Source organism: Aquarana catesbeiana, linkage group LG01 (assembly GCF_042186555.1).
Source record: "Aquarana catesbeiana isolate 2022-GZ linkage group LG01, ASM4218655v1, whole genome shotgun sequence".
Classification (NCBI taxonomy): Eukaryota; Metazoa; Chordata; class Amphibia; order Anura; family Ranidae; genus Aquarana; species Aquarana catesbeiana.
In genome coordinates, this window is record NC_133324.1 from 326,542,655 (window position 1) to 326,565,732 (window position 23,078).

At 41.5% G+C, this 23,078-nt stretch overlaps 1 protein-coding gene across 2 annotated transcripts in view; it reads right to left on the minus strand.

Moving 5' to 3' along the window:
- Positions 1–23,078, minus strand: part of CASTOR1 (cytosolic arginine sensor for mTORC1 subunit 1) — a 125,872-nt gene that overhangs the window by 17,492 nt on the left and 85,302 nt on the right. For both annotated transcript variants that reach the window (XM_073630850.1, XM_073630843.1), the window contains exons 5-8: positions 21,483–21,606; positions 20,425–20,538; positions 18,954–19,036; positions 7,973–8,067 (exon numbers count right to left, since the gene is read on the minus strand). In XM_073630850.1, coding sequence (XP_073486951.1) covers positions 7,973–8,067; positions 18,954–19,036; positions 20,425–20,538; positions 21,483–21,606 — 416 coding nt within the window. The remainder of the gene's footprint in view (positions 1–7,972; positions 8,068–18,953; positions 19,037–20,424; positions 20,539–21,482; positions 21,607–23,078) is intronic.

The window sequence follows — 23,078 nt, forward strand, 5'->3', positions numbered from 1 at the left end:
ATGATGCACAAGAAAGCCCGCAAACAATTTGCTGAAGACAATCAGACTAAGGACATGGATTACTGGAATCATGTCCTGTGGTCTGATGAGACCAAGATAAACATATTTGGTTCAGATGGTGTCAATCGTGTGTGGTGGCAACCAGGTGAGGAGTACAATGACAAGTGTGTCTTGCCTACAGTCAAACATGGTGGTGGGAGTGTCATGTTCTGGGGCTGCATGAGTGCTGCCAACACTGGGGAACTACAGTTCATTGAGGGAACCATGAATGCCAACATGTATTGTGACATACTGAAGCAGAGCACGATCCCCCTCCCTTCAGAGACTGGGCCGCAGGGCAGTATGCCAACATAATGACCCCAAACACACCTCCAAGACGACCACTGTCTTGTACTGTCTTGTTAAAGAGGCTGAGGGTAAAGGTGATGGACTGGCCAAGCATGTCTCCAGACCTAAACTCTATTGAGCATCTGTAGGGCATCCTCAAAACGTAAGCGCAAGGTCTCCAACATCCACCAGCTCCCTGATGTTGTCATGGAGGAGTGAAAGAGGACTTCAGTGGCAACTTGTAAAACTCTGGTGAACTCCATGCCCAAGAGGGTTAAGGTAGTGCTGGAAAATAATGGTGGCCACACAAAATATTGACACGTTGCCATCGGTTTACACATTAATGGCTGTGTGTTGAGTTATTTTGAGAGGACAGCAAATTTACACTATTATACAAGCTGTACACTCACTACTTTACATTGTAGCAAAGTGTCAATTGCTTCAGTGTTGTCACATGAAAAGATATAATAAAATATTTACAAAAATGTGAGGGGTGTACTCACTTTTGTGAGAGATAGAATATATTATATATACAGTGGGGACGGAAAGTATTCAGACCCCCTTAAATTTTTCACTCAGTTATATTGCAGCCATTTGCTAAAAGCATGGTGATGGCAGCATCATGCTGTGGGGTTGTTTTTCAGCTGCAGGGACAGGATGACTGGTTGCAATCGAGGGAAAGATGAATGCGGCCAAGTACAGGGATAACCTGGACGAAAACCTTCAGATGTGCTCAGGACCTCAGACTGGGCCGAAGGTTTACCTTCCAACAAGACAATGACCCTAAGCACACAGCTAAAATAACGAAGGAGTGGCTTCACAACAACTCCGTGACTGTTCTTGAATGGCCCAGCCAAAGCCCTGACTTAAACCCAATTGAGCATCTCTGGAGAGACCTAAAAATGGCTGTCCACCAACGTTTACCAACCAACCTGACAGAACTGGAGAGGATCTGCAAGGAGGAATGGCAGAGGATCTCCGAATCCAGGTGTGAAAAACTTGTTGCTTCTTTCCCAAAAAGACTCATGGCTGTATTAGATCAAAAGGGCGCTTCTACTAAATACTGAGCAAAGGGTCTGAATACTTAGGACCATGTGATATTTCAGTTTTTCTTTTTTAATAAATTTGCAAAAATGTCAACAATTCTGTGTTTTTCTGTCAATATGGGGTGCTGGGTGTACATTAATGAGGAAAAAAAATGAACTTAAATGATTTTAGCAATTGGCTGCAATATAACAAAGAGTGAAAAATTTAAGGGGGTCCGAATACTTTTCGTCCTGTGTGTGTGTGTGTGTGTGTGTGTGTGTGTGTGTGTGTGTGTGTGTGTGTGTAATATATATATATATATATATATATATATATATATATATATACACATACATATACACACACACACACACACACAACCCCTCAAAAAATCCACTTGCCCGCTCGCATTCTTCTGCGAGTGGATTTTGAGGGCTGGCGAGGAAGGACTGCCTGGGAGCTGGGGGCGAGCTGGCAGCCTGTGTGGAATGGGAGTCTTTCTCCCATCCATCACGGAGGGGAAGAGAGAGAGAGACACCCAGGTGTTCAGAGCGCAGCACGGGGAACACAGCAATAACAGCTTTCATTTCAATAGCCGTGTTCCCCGACGCTCGCTGTCAGATACAGCCCCTTCATCTGGTCCCGGGACTTTGATAGACAGATCACCTGAAGTGAATCCCTTCCCAGCCAGTATCATTAGTACTGTGACAGATCATATTTTTTAAGTATACATATATACAGCGCTTGCAGAAATGCTTGTGCTCATGTAAAGTGCTTAGGTGCTCATAAAATATATTATAAAGTGCTACATATAACACATTCACATATAAATTAAAAAAAACACAGTCTCAAATATTGTGCAAAGTGCTCCAATCAAAATAAAGTGCTTTAGTGCTCCAATGATAATTCCAGGTGCTGTGTGCCACACTCCCCTCTTGTGACCCCACTCACCAGAAAATTATGGACCCTCAGCTTTGCAGTCTGTGGGTCATAGATGCTTATGATCTATTGATCTGGTGAGATGGGATGAATTCCTCAGAAACTCTCCATATGAACAGGGGTCTTGGGGATGGCCAGAAAAACCAAATCCAACAGGCTCCCAAAAATAGAAAGAGAAGATAATAGAGAAATACTGCAGAGTCACACAATAAGCGCATTACAGGTGCCACTTACTGGATAATGGAAAGAACAGGCATTAGCAAAGAGAAAAGCTCTTCCGGGTTCGCTGCTGCTTTGCGTGCGTTCCACGGAGGGCAGAAGTGACGTCTGTGGTTCAAAATAGCCAGAAATGTGTCAACGCGTTTCGCCCCTTTCCCAGGGCATCAAGGGCATATTTTCTAGCACTGATCACTGCATTAGTGTCACTGATCCCCAAAAAGCGTTAAAAGTGTCAGTGTCCTAATGTTCGCCGCAATATCGCAGTCCCGCTATAAGTCGCTGATCACCGCCATTACTAGTAAAAAAAATTAAAAATTAAATTTGAATATCCCATAGTTTGTACATGCTATAACTTTTGCGCAAAACCAATCAATATACACTAATTTGAATTATTTTCTTTTTACCAAAAATATGTAGCAGAATACATACTAAATTTATGAAGAAATTACAATTTTTTCAATTGGATATGTTTTATAGCAGAAAATAAAAAATAGGGTTTTTTTTAAAATTGGTCGTTTTTTTGTTTTGTTTATAGCACCAAAAAAACAAAAACGCAAACACTTAAACACAACTGTATACCTCCAGCCCTGTTTTGTGTTGATGCTCTTGAGAATGTAATTCGACAAGTCTAAAGAATTTAAAAAAACCATATCATATGAGGTCAAACCTTAGGCGTTTCAATTTGTATGCAATCAGGCAGGCCCTTTACACTATATGGTTTTGGTAAATCTGAAGACAAAAATCAGCAGAAAATCTGATAGTGTGTATGGGGCTTTAGTGTTAGTTTTGTTTATGTGCACATACACAGGGTTTTGTGGCTAAAAGCTTTAGTCTGATAAACATGTTTTTACGAAAGGCCTCCTACACATGCCTTTTGATCGTTAACGTCTTTTGGGGAATCCCTTGACAGTCATCAAGGAAGTCACAAGAAGACTGGAGTGTGTACCCATAGAACTCAGTGCACTCTGTGAAGTTCCAGTTTTTTGCTCTCCTGAGGTGATAGACCTTTTGCCAGTGTCTAAACACCTGGCGCATATAACCCATGGTCTTATAAATACCAGTCCTGTAATGTACAATTAGGATATTAACTTTTTTGCTTATACAATTATTGAAACGGTCAATTGGTAACTTATTACCAGAAACACACAGGACCTTCTTGGTTCTCCTCTGACACTGACAAACCCTACAAGTAGATAAGCCACATTTATAAAAAATAAAAAAAAGCATAGGGGCGCCGGACTAACAATAATTGTACTGAAATGTATTTAAAACGTGAGACAAATCCAGCAATGAGTCAAAGTTCCCTTTTATGACTGATTACGAACAAAATCGTAGGCCCGCCCGTCTGACTTTTACTTATATTAGACTGGGTCTGATGAAGAAGCGGAAGCTTCGAAAAGCATTACCTCCCTTTTATGTTACCTCCCTTTTACATTAGCATGGCCTCCTGACTGACGTCACGTACAGTACCATCTTGTGTTCCATGCGGCGATCGGCTGCTTCCTGCTGTTTCTAATCACACAGCTCCACTGCTCTGGTGCCATTTTCCTGCTGGTTTTCTGCATTTAGCCATAGACTTCAATCATATCCTGCAAGTTTGGTGCACTTAAAGTAGCTCATTCACAAGTGCAGCAGGCACTGCTGCTCCTCCTCTCAAAAAGCGATCCCAGTCTGTTTGACAGGTGGTGAGGAGGCGATATGTTGCCTCCTCCCCATCTGATTTAAATCCATGATTGCCGCGCAATGTACGCAATTGCAAAATGTTAGTATGGCAATTAGAGGTTTAAATCAGGTGTGAGGAGGCAATACTGGGAGACACTGTGCCCCATGATCTTTGACTTCTCACATTTTGTTCAGCTAGATCTCCACCTCTTTAAGGTTGCCTACCCCTGCTCTAAAGGGTGCTGCCACTGATGCTGCTTTTGGTTACTTCCATCATATGAAACATAGTAGTTTTTTGTCATGGACTTGTGATTTATGGACTCTTATATTTATGGCTTTGTGATTTATTGATTGAATATTTTACATCACTTCCCTCTAGCGCCACTCCTTTCTTTTTCTTATAAGACATTTATAAGAGCCCTTAGTTGACAGCCAGTTCTCACTTTTGCACAAATCAGTAAAAAAAGGTGGTGACCAGATGGATCCCAATGTTGGAACCCTAGGACTAACAAATCGACAGCGTCTCATAAAATTGTGGGTTCACATATAAAATGGGAAAATTTTTCTTGATAATGCTTGTTCACTTCATTATATTTTTCAGAATATGTGGGAATGAAAGTCAGTTGCGCCTGTCATATTTGATTACATTTTCTACAATTTTCATCGGATTTTCTTCCTTTCTGCTGAAGTGGCCTGTCTATTCCCCTTCTCCATTAGCTAGTTTGGATATGTTCTTGGTTTCAGACAGGAAGTCATATTAGCCTCCCTTTCAAATGAGTCACTAGAACAGCAATTCCGAAGAGCCCTTACAAAGTCCCCTGTAGGAATAGCTTTAAACCTAGGTTCACACTGATGCAGTGCATGTTGAATCAATATTTCAGTGTGATTTTAAGTAGCAGCTTCAGCGCAGAACTGATTTGAATGGAGTTCAGAAGCGATTCCAATTAGTTTTTGATGCAAATTGGATACAGTCAGTCTCTCTCTTGACATGGACCATGGATGGAAGATCAAAGCAAAGACTTGCAGAAAACATACCGGAATCGTGTTATTTTAGGAGAGATAATCCATCTGCAAATGGGGAACAAAACAAAGACTTGCAGAAAATGTACCCGAATCGTGTTAACTTAGGAGACAAAAGATCTGCATGCGATTTCTATTCAAGTCCATGAAGCTACAAATCACATCGCACCACTCTAAAACTCGCACAGGAACCCTAAAAATAAAAAAATTAAATCGCACTGCATATATGTGAACGACCTTCATAGAAACTTATGTTATTTCACTTATCATGCGATTCTATGCTTTCTGGAATGCATCAGAAATCACATCAGTGTGAACCAGGGCTAATCGTATGACCTGGATAGCACAAATGGCTCTCAAAATTGAGTTATCAGCAGTAGGTGTACAAAAAGATGACATATGGACATGCCCCAAAATCATATTAATTGTTAGGGTAGGATCGAAAAAAAAAATGATGGTCAGGTCATTCCAAATACAAGCAAAGGAGAAATTTTCATAATGCTCTTTAAATATACCATGTCACTGTAGGCAGGAAGAGGGAACAGACCTAAGATCAGAGTTGGCTCTTTGCAAAAGAGAGCTGCAAATTCAATGACGCCCAGCAGTGCAACAATGAGGTAGCTCCCAATGCTCGGTCTACTCACAGAATAAGGCTTTAGAGACAGGGACAAGGAAAGAGAAAATGCCAAACTGCTTTGGACCTTTAGAGCGCTCAGCAGCTAACTTGTTACTGGAAAGCATGTACTGTGGAAACTAGTACGCCAAAGGTCACTTTCAGGCTATCCCTACAAACGTTCAGCCCAGGAGGGCTTGATTAAAGCCCGGAGGGAAGGCTGTTACAGATAGCTGCCATTGTAGAAACCAGCTCAATGCTGTGGCAGGTTTGCAGTTATCCTGGGCCAGCCTACAGTTCTTTTTGTCCAATCCTCCTGTAGGCAGCAATATAACCTGAAAGTCAATTACCTCCAGTTTTCTTCAAAAGTACGAGAAAGAAAGTTTATTTACAGGCAGGATGTTTGCATTTAGGCAAGTACTGAAAATTTCAAAAACTAGAATGATTAGGAAAAATACAGAGAACCCAGAACTACTACCTCTGATGCCAGAACACATACCTTCATCAATGAATAACCCCCTTGATTGCAGGTACTAAGAGATGCATCAACACACCAGTTAATACCAGGGAAATGCCACTGACCAGGGGAAAAACTTGGTCACCTGTGTATACTAAAACTTAGGAATAAATCTTCAGTTTGTGAAAAATCCCCTTAAAACAGAAAAGCTAGTCATGTAGATCCAATTCAAAAAGCTGGGCTTTTTATGAAATTAAACTGGGAAACAAGACACTTGTATTGTTTCAATTCAGAAACCTTTTAGAAAAACTTCCTTGTGGTAAAATGTATTCATAACCCAAAGGCTTGGATCATCACTTAGGTTAACCTAACAGGAACTCAAGCCTATAAGGTGAACATTGGTTGCGTCTGTACTAGTTTCTATACATTTATAAGCAAATTAGAAATGATGTCCTATAGCACATGACCTACTCATTCATTTCAAGTTGTGCAATGATCTAATGTTTCAGTTGTGCCACACAGCAGCCAAATTCCTATAGTCTTAGAAAATGCACTTCATAGTCGGAGTAAAGCTTCATCTTCCAGAAACTTTAAAGTGGAAATATACTCACCTTAACTCCAGCGATGCAGTGACCCTGAGCTCCCTATCCAGCCGCTGACATCTCCGGGCAGCTAGCTTCCAGGTCTCCATCCAGGGTCATTGGCTGAATGGGGATGACCTCACTCCTGTGCAGGAGTTCAGTCAGATTCAGCATTGCAGAATTTGTACGGAGAGCTGCGCGTGCGTGGCTCACTGTACAAGGGCGGGCAGCCAGCCAAAGCATGTCTCGTATGCATTAAAATTCCTGTGTGTTCTCCCATCTTTAATTCTGGCCTCAAGTTCCACTTTAACACTGCTCTTGTGTTTGGCTGAAAGTATGAGCCCCAACACATCTGCATGACAGCAGGCTACAAATGTGTTCACATAGACCTCATTATAACATGTGTTCTATGTCTTATAATGCATGGGGTTGATAGGCAATAGTAAGTAAGCTGCCCATCACACACGCAGTTATCAAATCCCTTTTTTTCCCCATTTCCTACCCAGCACCAACTGCCACAAGAATCTTACACACGTCTTACTTGCTTCATAAATCAGGCCAAGAAATAACACTAAAGGCCCCTTTCACACTGGGGCGTTGGCAGTAAAGCGCCGCTATTTTTAGCGGCGCTTTACCGTCGTATTTGCGGGAGTATTCAGCCGCTAGCGGGTGTTAAAAGTGCCCCGCTAGCGGCTGAATACTCCTGCAAATACGACGGCCGAAAAAGGGTTAAAACCCTCCTGCCCCTTGATTTCAATAGGCAGGAGCGGTATACACACCGCTCCTTCATGACTCCAAAGATGCTGCTAACAGGACTTTTTTTTTACCGTCCTGCCAGTGCACCGCTCCAGTATGAAAGCCCTCGGGGCTTTCACACTAAAGAGACAGGAGCGGCTCTTTCAGGGCGCTTTGCAGGCGCTATTTTTAGCGCTGTAGCACCTGCAAAGCACCACAGTGTGAAAGGGGTCTAAAGTATTGTAGAAACAAGAAAGCTGCTAGCTCTTTAGCAATGGTCCTATATTTTACAACATCATATCGCACGTTTTGTCAGAGCTCAGTGGTTTCAGTTATTCATCTCTCCTCCAGCCAAATCAGAAACTGGAAATAGGAATTATGTTGTCCACTTACCAAGGCATGGTCAAAATTAAAGGTGCTGATATAGTAAGCAGATATGTCTGCAGCAGCTAAAGGCTCAGCAATTTGTGCCACTATTCCACATTCATCTATAGTAAAAAAAAAAAAAAAAAAAAAACACATTATAGAGTAGGTAACAGAAGGACAGATTTTCTAGACAGAGAACAGTATACTTGATAATTTAAGTGTATAAAAACACTATATGAACAATACAGAATATAAAAGGAGGCACTAGCCCTTTAAAACGTAAACACTAAAATAGAGGTAATTAATACAAAATTAAACAATAAAAGTCCAGTGTTCTCAATAGATAGTGACCCAAAACCAGTGTCCATATAGAATTAAATGAAAAAAAAAAAAAAAATTAAAAACTAAAGGGTGATTTATATCTTCATCCAACTCCTTCAAAAGTACAAAAGTGTTCCACCATGTGCCAATCTCTCCGCATTCACCAGAAAGCTTTGGCCAACAAAGCAGACAACCAGCACTCAAACAGCTAGATTCCAAGCCAAAATGATACCAGAAGCGATCTTCTTCCTAAGGTTTAACAATTTCTCTCATACCCCAGATAAGCATAAATTAGAGAGAACCAAAAAGAAAGTATATATAGTGTAGTCAATTTTATTCAAGATCTATAAATAAAGGTTATAAAATGCAGACACCAGCATATACAGCTCACTAGTCATGGCAGTCTCTCTCTCGCTCCAACGTTCGCAACCACAAAGCCGAGGTGCACTCTACAGACTCGGAAGTGATGTCTGCGGTTCAAGCCCCAATGCACTGCACGCGTCATCAGGAAGCTAAACAAGTTTAGCTTCCCTGTGACACACATATGTGTGAAATGCATTGAGGCTTGAGCCACTGATATCCCTTCCAGGTCCAGTCCCTATGTCACTTCTGGGTCCGTGGAGCGCACACCAGCATTGTGGTTGTGAGCAGCGGGGTGAGAGTGTGCCGTTAAAACATGGTGGTGGCAGCATCATGTTGTAGGGATGCTTTTCTTCAGCAGGGACAAGGAAGCTGGTCAGAGTTGATGGGAAGATACAGGGCAGTCTTAGAAAAAAGAGACTTGACTTGACTGGGGCGGAGGAGGTTTACCTTTCCAGCAGGGCAACATACAGCCAGAGCTACAATGGAATGATTTAGATCAAAGTATATTCATGTGTTAGAATGGCCCAGTCAAAGTCCAGACCTAAATCCAATTGAGAATCTGTGGAAAGACTTGAAAATTGCTGTTCACAGACGCTCTCCATCCAATCTGACAGAATCTGAGTCTGAGCTATTTTGAAAAGCAGAATGGGCAAAAATGTCACTCTCTAGATGTGCAAAGCTGGTAGAGACATCCCCAAAAAGACTTGCAGCTGTAAATCCAGTAAAAGGTGGTTTAACATTTTAATTCCACTTCACAATTACAGTGCCTTGAAAAAATATTCATACCCCTTGACATTTTCCACATTTTGTCATGTTACAAACAAAAATGTAACTGTATTTTATTGGGATTTTATGTGATAGACCAACACAAATGTAAAGTTAAAGGATCAATGGTTTTCTAAATTTTCACATATTAGTAAAAAAGTGTGGCATGCATTTGTATTCAGCCCCCCTGAGTCAATACTTTGTAGATCCACCTTTCACTGCAATTACAGCTGCAAGTCTTTTTGGGTATGTCTCTACTAGCTTTGCACATCTAGAGTGAAATTTGTGCCCATTGTTCTTTGCAAAATAGCTCAAGCTCTGTCAGATTGGATAGAGAGAGTCTGTAACAGCAATTTTTAAGTCTTGCCACAGATTCTCAATTGGATTTAGGTCTGGACTTTGACTGGGCCATTCTAACACATGAAGATGCTTTGATCTAAACCATTCCATTGTAGCTCTGGCTGAATGTTTAGGGTTGTTGTTCTGCTGGAAGGCAAACTTCCACCCCAGTCTCAAGTCTTTTGCGGACTCTAACACAGGGATCACAGGGACCTCAAACTACGGCCCTCCAGCTGTTGCGGAACTGCACATCCCATGAGGCATTGTAAAACTCTAACATTCACAGACATGGCTACGCATGATGGGAATTGTAGTTCTTGAACAACTGGAGGGCCATAGTTTGAAGACCCATGCTCTAACAGGTTTTCTTCTAAGGTTGCCCTGCATTTGGTTCCATCAATCTTCCCATTAACTCTGACCAGCTTCCCTGTCCCTGCTGAAGGAAAACATCCCCTAACATGATGCTGCCACCACTATTTTTCACGGTGGGGATGGTGTGTTCAGGGTAATGTGCAGTGTTCGTTTTCCGCCGCACATGGAGTTTTGCTTTTAGGCCAAAAAGTTCAATTTTGGTCTCATCTGACCAGAGCATCTTCTTCCACATGTATGAGGTGTTTGAGATGTTTCCCCAACATGGCTTCCCGCAAACTGGACTTCTTATGGCTTTCTTTCAACAATGGCTTTCTTCTTGCCACTCTTCCATACAGGCCAGATTTGTCTTATATCAGATCTGTGGACAGATTCTCCCAGCTAAACTGTGGATCTCTGCAGCTCCTCCAGAGTTACTATGGGCCTCTTGGCTGCTTCTCTGATTAAGGTTCTCCTTGCCTGGCCTGTCAGTTTAGGTGGACAGCCAAGTCTTGGTAGGTTTGCAGTTGTGCCATATTATTTCCATTTTCAGATGATGGATTGAACAGTGCTCCGTGAGATGTTCTAAGCTTGGGATATTTTTTTATAACTTGACCCCGCTTTAAAACTTCTCCACAACTTTATCCCTGACCTGTCTGGTGTGTTCCTTGGCCTTCATGATGCTGTTTGTTCACTAAGGTTCTCTAACAAACCTTTGAGGGTTTCACAGAGCACCTGTATTTATACTGAGATTAAATTACACACAGCTGGGCTCTATTTACTAATTAGGTGACTTCTGAAAGCAATTGGTTGCACTAGATTTTAGTTAAGGGTATCAGAGTAAAGGGGGCTGAATACAAATGCACGCCACACTTTTCAGATATTTGTAAAAAAATAATTGAAAACCATTTATCATTTTCTTTCCACTTCACAGTTATGTCCCACTTTTTGTTGGTCTATCACATAAAATACATTCATGTTTTTGGTTGTAACAAGTTGACAACATGTGAAAACATTCAAGGGGTATGAATACTTTCAAGGCACTGTAGAAAATCACCTTTTATTTCATTTCTATATGGACACTGGTTTTGGGTCACTATCAACTGAGACCACTGGACTTTTTATGGTTTAATTTTGTATTGATTACATATTGTTTTGGCACATATTGTAATACATCTATTTTAGTACATTTTCAACCGAAGCAACGCTAACGCTTCATGTTTTTGTAATGTGAACAGCACACTGTGCTGTCTATTGAATCTTGTGCATAGGCGTTTGAGGGGCATTTTTAACGCCTTTCAAACGCCTGTTCTTAAGCCAGTGTGAACTCAGCCTAATATTCTCACTTCACAAGGAACTGTGCCCAAAACATTTTTTTATTGGTTACAGACAGTTAAGCAAGAGGTCTTCCTAGGGACATACTAACAGCATTGTGTAAGAATTGAATTACTAATTTTGGCACACATATACTTCTGTTTAACCCTTTTGCTGCCAGGCCCTGTGCTCCAGTTTTAAACTCGGGTGGCCAGACCATTATTGCAATTTTTCCCATTTTTTAAAAATTTTTCACGTACAGCTTTCAAAGTTTGTAACGGACCCTCAAAACCACATATTTTCTGAAAGCATGATTTTTAGGGCCCCGTATTTGCGCAAATGTTTAGAGAAACAATATTTTTGCAAAAATACACAAAAAAATCATTATTAGCAGATACAAGTAGAGCAAATTTTACTAAATATAAAAGTTTAAACCTGTATTAAGTTAAAAATGAACAAATATTTGTAAATTTTAAAATTGCGCCTTTATGCAAAATGGTGAAAATCAAACATACGCAAAACTGTAAATAACCAAAATTTCTCTAAACATCTGGGAGGTTTTCATTTTTCCCTTACAGCTTTCAGAGATCGTAAAAGACCCCCTAAACCATACATTTTCTGAAAGCACATGACCAGTAGAATAAAAAGAAGGTGCTGCTGATTTTTTAGGCCAAATTGCTGTTTTAACTTTAAAAAAAACAAAAAAAAAAAAACAAAAAAAAAACCACTAAAATCCTTATTAGCATACAAAACACAACATAACTTACAAAATTCCTACTAAGTCCTTGTTAACATGGGGTGTGCTAAAGTGTATGTCCATGGAGAGCCGTGTTCATTCATGGGAGCTGGTCTGCATTCGCTCCGCTTATGCAGAACAGACACAGCTTGCTGTCTTCTACGGGCCTTGGGATGTAAACAGACCGCTGGTCCGTTTACACCCGACTACCATACAATCCACTATACAGATGGGGATCCCCAGCCATCTGTTTTTAGTGGATCGGATTTGATGTAGGTGGGTGTTATGACTAATTTCTGATTGGGACTCTAAAACAAAGTTAATACTGCAGCTGCATAAGTATAAACGGACATAAGTCAATTTACACTTGCCGCTCCATAAAAGGATAATGGAGGATCCGCTTAAAAAAAAACAAAAAAACTAACAGGTGGACCCAATCGGTCCACCCATGTGAAAGGGGTGTTACTATGGGTTTATTTATTTAATAGGCACAATTTTTTATTTTATTTTTTTTATATTTTTTTTACAAACTTTTTCTCCGATAGGTGGTGGGGGGGGCGCTTTGGAGAGACATCAGGGGGTCTAAAGAAACCCCTGTTTATTTTTTGAGACAGAGAGAGGGACTGAAGACAGTCCCTTTCTCTGCAGCCTGAGCTGCACTGTATGTGAATGAGATAGGAGTCTACATAAAGACTCCTATTCATTCACAAACTGAAATATAGTAAACAGTGTTTACTATACTACAGTAATGAATGAACAGAAGTGATCGGTACTGATCGCTTTGTTTATTCAGCAAAGAAAGGGGCTGGTAAAGCAGCTAGCGGGAGAGGGTGGAGGGAGAGCTGGCCAGCAACACTGCATGGACAGGGTGCCAGGGATCAGTGAGGAGGAGGGGGACGGCGGGGGGGGGGGGGGGTCATTTAATTGTGCCTTTTTAGTGGGCAGGGCAGCAGGTTAAGTGGCGGTACAGAGAGAAGTAGGAGGCAGGCAGGTGGGTGGGTGTGTGTGTGGGGGGGGGTTTCACATTGTAGCTGAATAGCTGTGATCAGAAGATGTCATCCGATCGGAGCTATTGTTTTATTCAGCAGAGTCTGCTGAACGATTCTGCTATAAGTTCATTCAGGAGCTTATAGCAGGAGGAATGCAGGTTCAGCATACAGGCCTGGCCAGCTGGAAACAGTGCTGTAGGTCTGTACAGACCTGGCAGTGAAAGGGTTAAGGAGATGCTGTAAAATAACAGAAAGCACACAAGAGTTCTTTATATTAAAAAGCAATATATATATATATGATCAATGTAATTCCTTTAGAATCTGAACAGCATTTGATGGGAAAAAAAGCTGAAGGTTCAAAACTCTTAGCATAAACTTTGTTTAAGTGAACTTTAACCACTTGCCTACCAGCCACTTACACCCCCCTTCCTGCCAAAGCCATTTTTCAGCTTTCAGTGCTGTCGCACTTTGAATGACAATTGCGTGGTCATGCTACACTGTACCCAAACACATTTTTATCATTTTCTTCATACAAATAGAGCTTTCTTTTGGTGGTATTTAATTACTGCTGTTTTTGTTATTTTTTACAAAAAAAAAAAAAAAACGACCAAAAATTTTAAAAAAAAAATGTTTTTTTACTGTCAGTAAATTTTGTAACTAAGTAATTTTTCGCCTTCACTGATGTGCGCTGATGAGGCGGCACTGATAAGCTGAACTGGTGGGCATTGATGAGGTGGCTCTTATGGGCACTGATTAGGTGGCACTAATATGCTGCACTTATGGGCACTGATAGGTGACACTGATGGCCACGGTTAGGTGGCACTGAAGGGCACTAATAGGCGGCACTGGTGGGCACTAATAGGCGGTACTTATGGGCGACACTGATGGCCAGCACTGACTGGCATTGCTAATGGGCACTGATTGCTGCTACTAATGGGCACTGATTTGTGACACCATTTTGCACTATTGTAATCAGGGCACTGAAGATCAGTGCCCTGATTACATTCCTAATGTCCCCCTGCATGGAGATGCCACTGATCGGCTCTCCTTGCCACACACTCTGTCAGTGTGAGGTGAGGAGAGCCGATTACCGGCAGTTCCTTGTTTACATGTGACCGGCTGTGATTGGACAGGACCCTGTGGAACGCACGTCATGAACGGATGCTTCCTGTATCTACAGCTCTATATCCATGCCTGTTTTTAACCGTCTTTTTGTAAGTACCGATCCCTATGCGCATTGAATCAACTTTTATAACAGTACTTCAATATTAGTCCATCCTCTTTTCATTTCTGGGTGCCTGTATATCCTTTTGAGAGCCTCCTATTGAATCTATCATCTGATGTTTACACCGATCCACCATCTGATGTTTTGACACCAATCCACATGTGTGGGATACCATTTACAAGCCTGAAGTGACCCCTGGACTGCAAAGCTGGGGGTCATCCTGTTCTGGTGAGTGGAGATGCAAAAGGGTGTGTCACTGTACTCTTGCAAGTTTGTGAAGCATTTTTTGCACCTACTTCATTGTGGACTAACACTCCAGTTGCATTTATTTGGATTTTTATAAGGTCTTTTTTGTTGATTTCACTTATATTGTGTGTTGCGAGTGCTGTATTTTTTAATCCACATTTATCCAAGTGATTAGCACCTTGTCTACAGCAACTGCATTTCATTATCACTTAGTTGTTTCCATCAGCGCCAGTTTATATTTAGTAATATATTTTCACATTTTGGTGGTATTTGATCACCAGTGGGTTTTTTATTTTTTGTGCTACACATAAAAAATAAAATTAAAAAAAAAAAAAAAAGAAAGAACATTTTGAAAAAAATTGAGGTCCAGTCAGGATAATGCAACCACTTTCTGGCCGTCAATGTGCTATGTGGCAGGAAGTGGTTAAATTGTTTGCTTGGACTAAGCTGGTGCAAACAAACTATTTCCTTCACTAAAATATGTGTCAGCACTGTATAAACTGTATGTAGCATCAGCTACATAAAAGTATACAGGGCTGTGTTCTGGCAGCAGGAGAGAAACTTCTCGCCACACTCCCAGAAGAAAAAAAGCGAGTCACGCCAAGTGCTGTTCAGCCATTCACAGGAAGCCTTCTATTTTATGAATAAATACTAAGCTTCCTCTGATTGGATGAGGCAGAGATCCTGAAGTCATCTACCCACCTTTGCACCATCAATGAGAGGAAGCCTTGTATTTAATTAAAAAAAAAAAATAAATAACAAGTGAATGGTTGAGCAGCACTCAGCCCAACTCCATTTTGTTCTGGGTGAGGGTCAGGAAGTCCTCACCACGCTGAAAGAACACAACACTATATAATGTACAGTGTCTTGAAAAAGTATTCATACCCCTTGAAATTTTCCACATTTTGTCATGTTACAACCAAAAATGTAAATGTATTTATTGTGTTCCCTGGCCTTCGTGATGCTTCTTGTTCCCTAAGGTTCTCTAACAAACCTATGAGGGCTTCACAGAACAGCCGCATTTATACTGAGATTAAATTACACAGGTGGACTCTATTTACTAATTAGGTGACTTATAAAGGGCAATTGGTTCCGCTAGATTTTAGTTGGGGGTATCGGAATAAAGGGGGCTAAATACAAATGCACGCCACACTTTTCAGCTATTTATTTGTTAAAAAAATTGAAAAGCATTTATCATTTTCTTTCACTTCACAATTATGTGCCACTTTTTGTTGGTCTATCACATAAAATCCCAATAAAATACATTTACGTTTTTGGTTGTAACATGACAAAATGTGGAAAATGTCAAGGGGTATGAATACTTTTTCAAGGCATTATATATAGCCAAAACTACATAACCTCTTTACAACGCATGTTTTAGTAAAGGAAATCATGTGGTTTCTGAAAATGTTTGTTGAACAGTTCCAAAAAGTCTTGCCATGACACCAGTTACCTCAAGCAAGAGCCATGGAGCGGCCCCTCATACAAAGCACACACAGCCCATATTTACTGGTGATTTTGTCTTAAAGGAGAATTATGGGGTACATAAAAAACAAACATACAGTACCTACTGACTTCCATGCTGCAGGATCTGTATGACACTGCAGCTGTCCCACAGCAGCTCCTGACACTCATCAATCAGGTCTAAGTCTGCTAGCTCTCTGCTCTGCTCCTCCAGTGCTCAATAGAGTGCCAGGTTGGGAAGGAGTGAACACAGCTGGCTCTGGCTCTCAGCTGTGCATTGACAGGCGAATCCAGCTATAAATCACGCAGCCAAACAATATTGTCAGGATCCTTCAAAACTTGGCGCAGTTCTACCCTTTCTGCTGATAGCTGGCAATACACCTAATGTCAACACAAGTACATGAGTTTATGTGTATACAGCCATTGTATGGCGTTTTTCCCAATACATACGTTTGAGCAAATATACGTTGCAGCTGTGGCTCCCAGGTGCCACAACTACAGCCCCAATTTACTCTGTACACCCATACATCCTAAAGCCTAACGCCAGGTTTCATTTAACTTAAAGAAACTGTCGTATTCACTTCCCATCCCCTTCCCAGAACAAAATCAAGTTGAGGGCTGCTCAGCCTATTACTTAAAGCTTCGTATTTATATGCATGAATACAAGGTTTCATCTGATTGCCTGAGGTGGAGAGGAAGGCGGACGAAACCATGATCTTTGCCTCAGTCAATCAAAGGAAGCATTGTATACATGCATAAAAATACAAAAGCTCCATGTGAATGGCCGAGCAGTCCTGACTTGATTTTGTAGTGGGGAGTGGGATCTGAAGTTCCCATGCCTCTGCTGGAACCAGTGCTGTATTTTGGCCTAGGCTGACAAGGCTGAGGCCTAGGGCGGCACTTGGCAGAGGGGAAGCGCCACCCCCAGTCTGATTGCACATTTATCCAGCACAGCAGAGCACGGTGATAGACAGCACAGCCGGGACTACGGGATGTGTAAGGACCAGAAGCTCTTGGCGTAATAATTAACTGGAAGAGGGGGGTCGCGGGTAAAGTTGGGTGTGCAGGCAGCCCTGGGGTTAAAGTCTCCCAGCTGAAGATACAGACAGAAAGCAGAGCTGCAGCGGGGTGCCGAGTGCGCTCCTGCACCCAGCACCAGCGTGTACATACATTGCATTGGGATCTCACTCCGCCTGACAGGTGACTTCTAGTCTCGGCCCCTGAGGCGACATCATTCAGATGGGACAGGAAGGGAGCGTGGCGCCAATAAACTGAAGTGCTGTACTAAGTAAACTTTGCAGCAGCAGATTTTGCTTGTATGGTGCGGTAAGGGGAGAATGTGGGCCGGGAGGAGCTAAATGTACAGGGGGGGGGGGGGCAGGGGCAAAAGAAGAAGGATGTGCCGTGTCCTGGGGGGTGAAGCTCTGTACTGGGGGGGAATAGAGGAGGGTGAGGCTTGTAGTGGGTAAAGGGGGAGGGTCAGAGTTGAGGGAGGAGCACTGTACTTGGGTGGAAGAAGGGTGGGCTTTGTACTGGGGGGTGGGTGCTCTGTGTAATGGGGGGGACTAGTGAGTGAGGGGAGTCAGGACAGGGGGTGGGAGGAGAAGGGATCTCTGCAATGAGGGGAGAATGAGAGGCAGTGGCGTACCTAGGGAGTGTGTGTGTGTGTGTGTGTGTGTGTGTGTGTGTGGGGGGGGGTGGCTCACACCTGGTACTACAGCTGTAAGGTTGCCAATGCAGATCAAGTCTAATGTCACACACTGTTGTCAGCCTGTCTGGTTACTCACAGTGGTGCCAGCACCTCACAGGCACCATTGCTAAATCACTCCGCTCCACCTGCCCACCCCATAGAAAAGCATTCTTAGTGACACTGCAACTACTGTTGCTTAATAGCCAAGCCCCATACCTATGGGGTGGGCAGGAGGAGTGGAGTGATTTAGCAATGGTGCCCTGTGAGGTCACACGCCCCCAGCATAGGTCCTGCCCACATAGCATCATGCTGCCATACGCATTCTCTGGCAGAAAGCGTGGCACCTCAGCCGCAGCACAAATATAAAGGTTAAAACCTGCCTGATACTGTAAGACCTATATTAAAGTGGAACTTTAGTCCTGTTTTTTTAGAATGAGCGGACAGGCAGGGATTTTAATGCAGAATAGACATGCTTTGTCTCTTCTGCATTAAAGTTACTAACTTGTCTGTCCATTGCTGAACAGTCCGCCATGCACACCCTCTGCGGAGCCCACTCTGCTCTATGGATGATCAGATGTAAACAAACTCTGCTCTCCATTTACACCCAACTGCAAACTGATCCAATCCGCCCAGACGGAGGGGAACAGATCCCCTTCTGTTTGTTTTTAGCGGACTGGAATGGGAGATTGCATCTGCTGCTCCATAGAGGAGAATGGAGGGTCCAGACAGACAGGCAGATCCAATTGGACTGCTCATGTGAAAGGAAGTGGTGGGACAAATCTAGATGAGGGGGGCGTCCAATGGAGGGGGGGGGGGGGGGGCGCCCGATTTTAGTCTTGCCTAGGGCAGCACAAAACCAAAATTCACCACTGGCTGGAACACAGCACTGCATACTGTATGTAGCCGAGGCTACATACAGTTCATACAGCACTGACAGCAGGTGCATGTATTGGTGAAGGAAATTGTTTTTTTGGACCAGCTTGGTCCAAACAAACTCTTTAAAAGTTAAATAAACCCTGAAGTTAGGCTTTAAAATAACTGTGTGCAAGAGCCCTTTATCAAACAAGTATATTCAGAGAACAGCTTAAGTCACTTGAACAGTATGATTCATATTTTGGTTCTGATCCAGGTTTATAAAATTTTTCTCTGCACCATTCTTTGCATGTACATGTGTTGCTGTAAATAGTAATGAAAACTAAAAAACTCACCAAAGCCCAAAGGCTGCCCACCAATTCTCACCATTCTCCATAGCTCTCCAGAGGAACTTGTTAAAAGTAGGTCAGCTGGGAACCTGGAGGGAAGTTGCCAAAGATACTGACGTCAGAAATGTTACTTACATCCTTTCAACCTAATTCTTCATAAGATCAAGTTTGAACTTTCTAACCTTGTGACCCTTTTGTACAGATGTGATGCACACATTATGCATACAGCAAACGTCCAGACATTTTACTACAACTTAAGCAACATGACCTGTCAGATCTATAAAACGGCTGCACCACAAAAAAATCTTCTGGACGCCACGCAGACATGACATCCTACTATATGTAATATTCTTAATGGAAATAATAATCAACACACAAAAATCCCCAACTTCTTCTAAAAAAGCAAAGCATATAATTATTATTATTGTACAGGATTTATATAGCACCAACAGTTAATGCAGCTTTAAAGCATAAGGGCAGACAGTACAATTACAATACAGTTTACTACCGTAGGCAGAGGAAATCATAAAAAAAAAAAAAAAAAAAAAAAAAAAAAAAGCCAAACAATGCATGTAATATTTAGACAGCCGCTAAAGGGAAATAAACGAACTTTTCATTTATACCATTTAGGGCTAATTCACTGAATATATACAAAAATATGACATACTTCAATCAATGGGGTTGTGTATACCTCAGCTTTGCATGGTGGCATTCTTCAAAGTGTACTTGTGATTTCTACCATATGTAGCAGCTTTACATTATTGAAGGTACTTCCAGATATTGCAAACATTTTCTGTTTTCTTTAAGATTGTTTAGGCTCACCCCTCCTGCATCTTACTACTGGACTGTGAAATGGAACACTGCATACACTGGCCATTTCCACCTTAGATCAGTGTTCTTGCCTGGGTGGGTTGGCAACCCCCACTCTAAAGAACACTGAACATCCAAATACAGTACACATCTTGCAGGCAGCATTCTGCCTGCTGTTATACTTCTCTGCCAGGCAAGGGGCACCAGAAAAGCAGAGGATAATAGGCAACTGTAACTTGCTTAGAGGATAATCTTAGGCCAGCCATACACGGTTCAAATCTCAGCAGGTTCAGCAGGAACTGGGCAAGATTTGAACCATTAATGGGCAGGCTGAATATACCAGGTTGATCAATCGATCAACTTGGGTACAACTAGCCTACCAGATTATCTTGCGATTATCGCTAACGGCTGCTATAGCCGCTAGCGATAATCACCGTCTTCTCCCAGCGGGGATGGCTTCCCCCACCCACCAAGAGCAGACAATGTCTCGGCAGAAGGGATTCCCCTGCCAGCACTGTGTTGATGGGGGAATCGTGCGACCAATCATTTTGGAATGCAACATTGTAGAGGATACCAAATGAATAAAAGAAAAAATATCCTAAGTTCTTCTACAATATCTGTATTAATTTAGAGCACAATCTTTAATCAAGCAATAATTCATACATACTTCTTCTTTGTCTCTGTATCCATAACAATGGATATATATCCATCTATCAAGGAGAAGGCAAAGAAATGAAACGACTCCGTGTCATGTGTAGTTACAGGTGAGCCATGCCAAGACCTGGAAATGAAATGACACATAAGCAGAGGAATACAACAGGTTATGTTAGAGAAACCAAGACGATCTATACAAGAAATGTACAAGATCAGAAGTGTCTATTCTCACTCCTAATCCAATAAGCGCCAATGACTTCCTGCCATGCTCAACACCTTTCCCTGTCCTCTATGAAAAGAAGCCCAAATGAATCAGCAGCAAACAAAATCTGATCACATATGCAAGCCATATCTGACCACATAAACATATGGAGGAAATAAATTAAAGGGGCAGATTAGTCCAAAAGAAAAAAACTACTAAACTGACATGTTTAAATGCGTAAATGTTCTCTGTTAACCACAAAGTCATGTGCTACAGTATTTATTCTATGGCAGGGAAAGATGTATGACATTTTGATTTAGATTTTCCTTTTTGTTCTGTCCCATAACTTTACCTTAAAGTAAATCAATTCCAGACATCTGCATTAAAGGTGATGACTGAAGTAAATTTAGCACGCTTTTTGTAGGGTTATTGTCTTCTGTTTGAATTGTATCAGTTGAAAAGACAAATGTGTAACTAGCTTAGAACATGTCCATTCTACTACGATGTCAGTACATCAGAAGTATCAGAAGAAAGGTTTTCATACTGCAATGATGTGTAACAAGCAGATGGCTATAGCAACTACATAAAGACTTTGTCAAATGAAAACGAAAAGTCTGCCCATTGGTTGGATTACCAGACGGCGCATTGCCCTCATCCGTAATGAACAAGTGTGGTCTATTTATTTTTATTTAATCACTCATTGTGCGGCTAATGGCAGTGTAAAAAAACATTAGCCTGAATATCAATTAGTGTAATGCCACAAAGATAACATTTCTTCACAACTATATAGTAATCGCACAATCTTTATTTATCATATTAGGATCCCTGGTTCTTCATTTGGAAAGGCAGAAGTGTCACTGTTCACTCACATATGAGAATAGAAGAGGACATCTAAGAGAATGGTGGAGATGGATGGTAGAGTGTCACGATCCAGGGTGAGTATACAGAACTTGTTCCCTGGACTTTGCACAGGATGCACTGTAAGATCACACGCTAGAAAGGAAAAACATATCGGTCACTGCAGAGCCAAAAAAATCTGCACAGTTTAGAACAGTCTCATCCCTTTACGCACATGTAGTGCCAAATTAGCCATATTGTGTCCTCATGAAGGGCGTGAGTATATTGAGTTTCACAAATATTACGAAAGCAACCATCTGAGGAATGATTTGCCCCTGAATTTTTAGGAAAAAGAGTAATGTGCACCAGCTGTACGTACGTAAATGCTGCTATGCATATGTCATGAAAACCGTGACCAAGCATAAAAGATACTAGTATACTGCCCTCTTGTGTTTCAATGGCTGCAGTGCAGCTTCTACATTAGGAGAAGGTTATCTAAAACACAATTGACAGTTTAAAAAAAAAAAGTTATGTTATGTTAATAGACAACAAAAGCACGTCATAAAAAAAAACCATTCATTATGTGACAATTATTTAAATGTTTTAATCCCTCCTTCCCTGACTATATCATGTAAGAAATACATACTTTTAGAGGCTCAAAGATTTCCTTCAGGTACCGTAAGCAGTTCTGGCACAGACTTTATAAACCAGAGTGGGGTACATTTATGTAGTGGAGATAAAACATAATTTAAGCATGATCATATCCTAAATGGGCATATAATAGAATAGAGTCCTGGTAGGTTCTACAAGAATGAAGGTCCCTTTTGTCCCCCGTAGGGTATTGTATAATGGGTATTTCTAAGCCCAGCTTGTTTGCTTATTTGAATATGAAATCATATGCCATCTGATTTGTCAATATGATGAAAGTCAGACAGTTGGGCTGCAATATAGCAAAGATTAAAATCTGGTAATGCAGTACCTCTAAGGCCCCATGCACACGAGATGCTGTTAAATGCGCGTTCAGAGGCAGTTGGACACTTTTTTTCAACTGCCCCTGAACTCATTCAATGTTATCCTATGTGTCCATGTACACAGTCTTGTTTGACGTTTTTAGGCAGTTGCGTTTAACCTCGTTTTTCCAGAAGCAAAAAAAAAAAAAAAATCGGTTCAAACGCAAAAGTTTTCCACGTTTCAAATGCGGCTAAACGCCGGTACCGTGTTTAGCCGCGTTTATAAGCGTTTTTAAAGGTGCCCTTTTTTTTTTTACATTAAAAATCTAAAAAATTATGGCAAATGATGAAAAACCATTAAAAAAAATATTTTAAACAATTGTAATGGCTTGCAATGATTCATAGACCATTTATATACCCTAATGAGCCCTTGATATAATCCAATACACCACTAGCATTGCTTTTATCCGAAGTATAATTGGAATTTGACCCATATGTTGTTAGATTTGAACAAGCAACTTGTGGCAGGTGACGTGGCAAGTGGACAATCCACAACTTGTGGCAGGTGACGTGGCAAATGACAATACAACTTGTGGAAAGTGACGTGGCAAGTGGACAATCCACAACTTGTGGCAGGTGACATGGCAAGTGGACAATCCACAACTTGTGGCAAGTGAC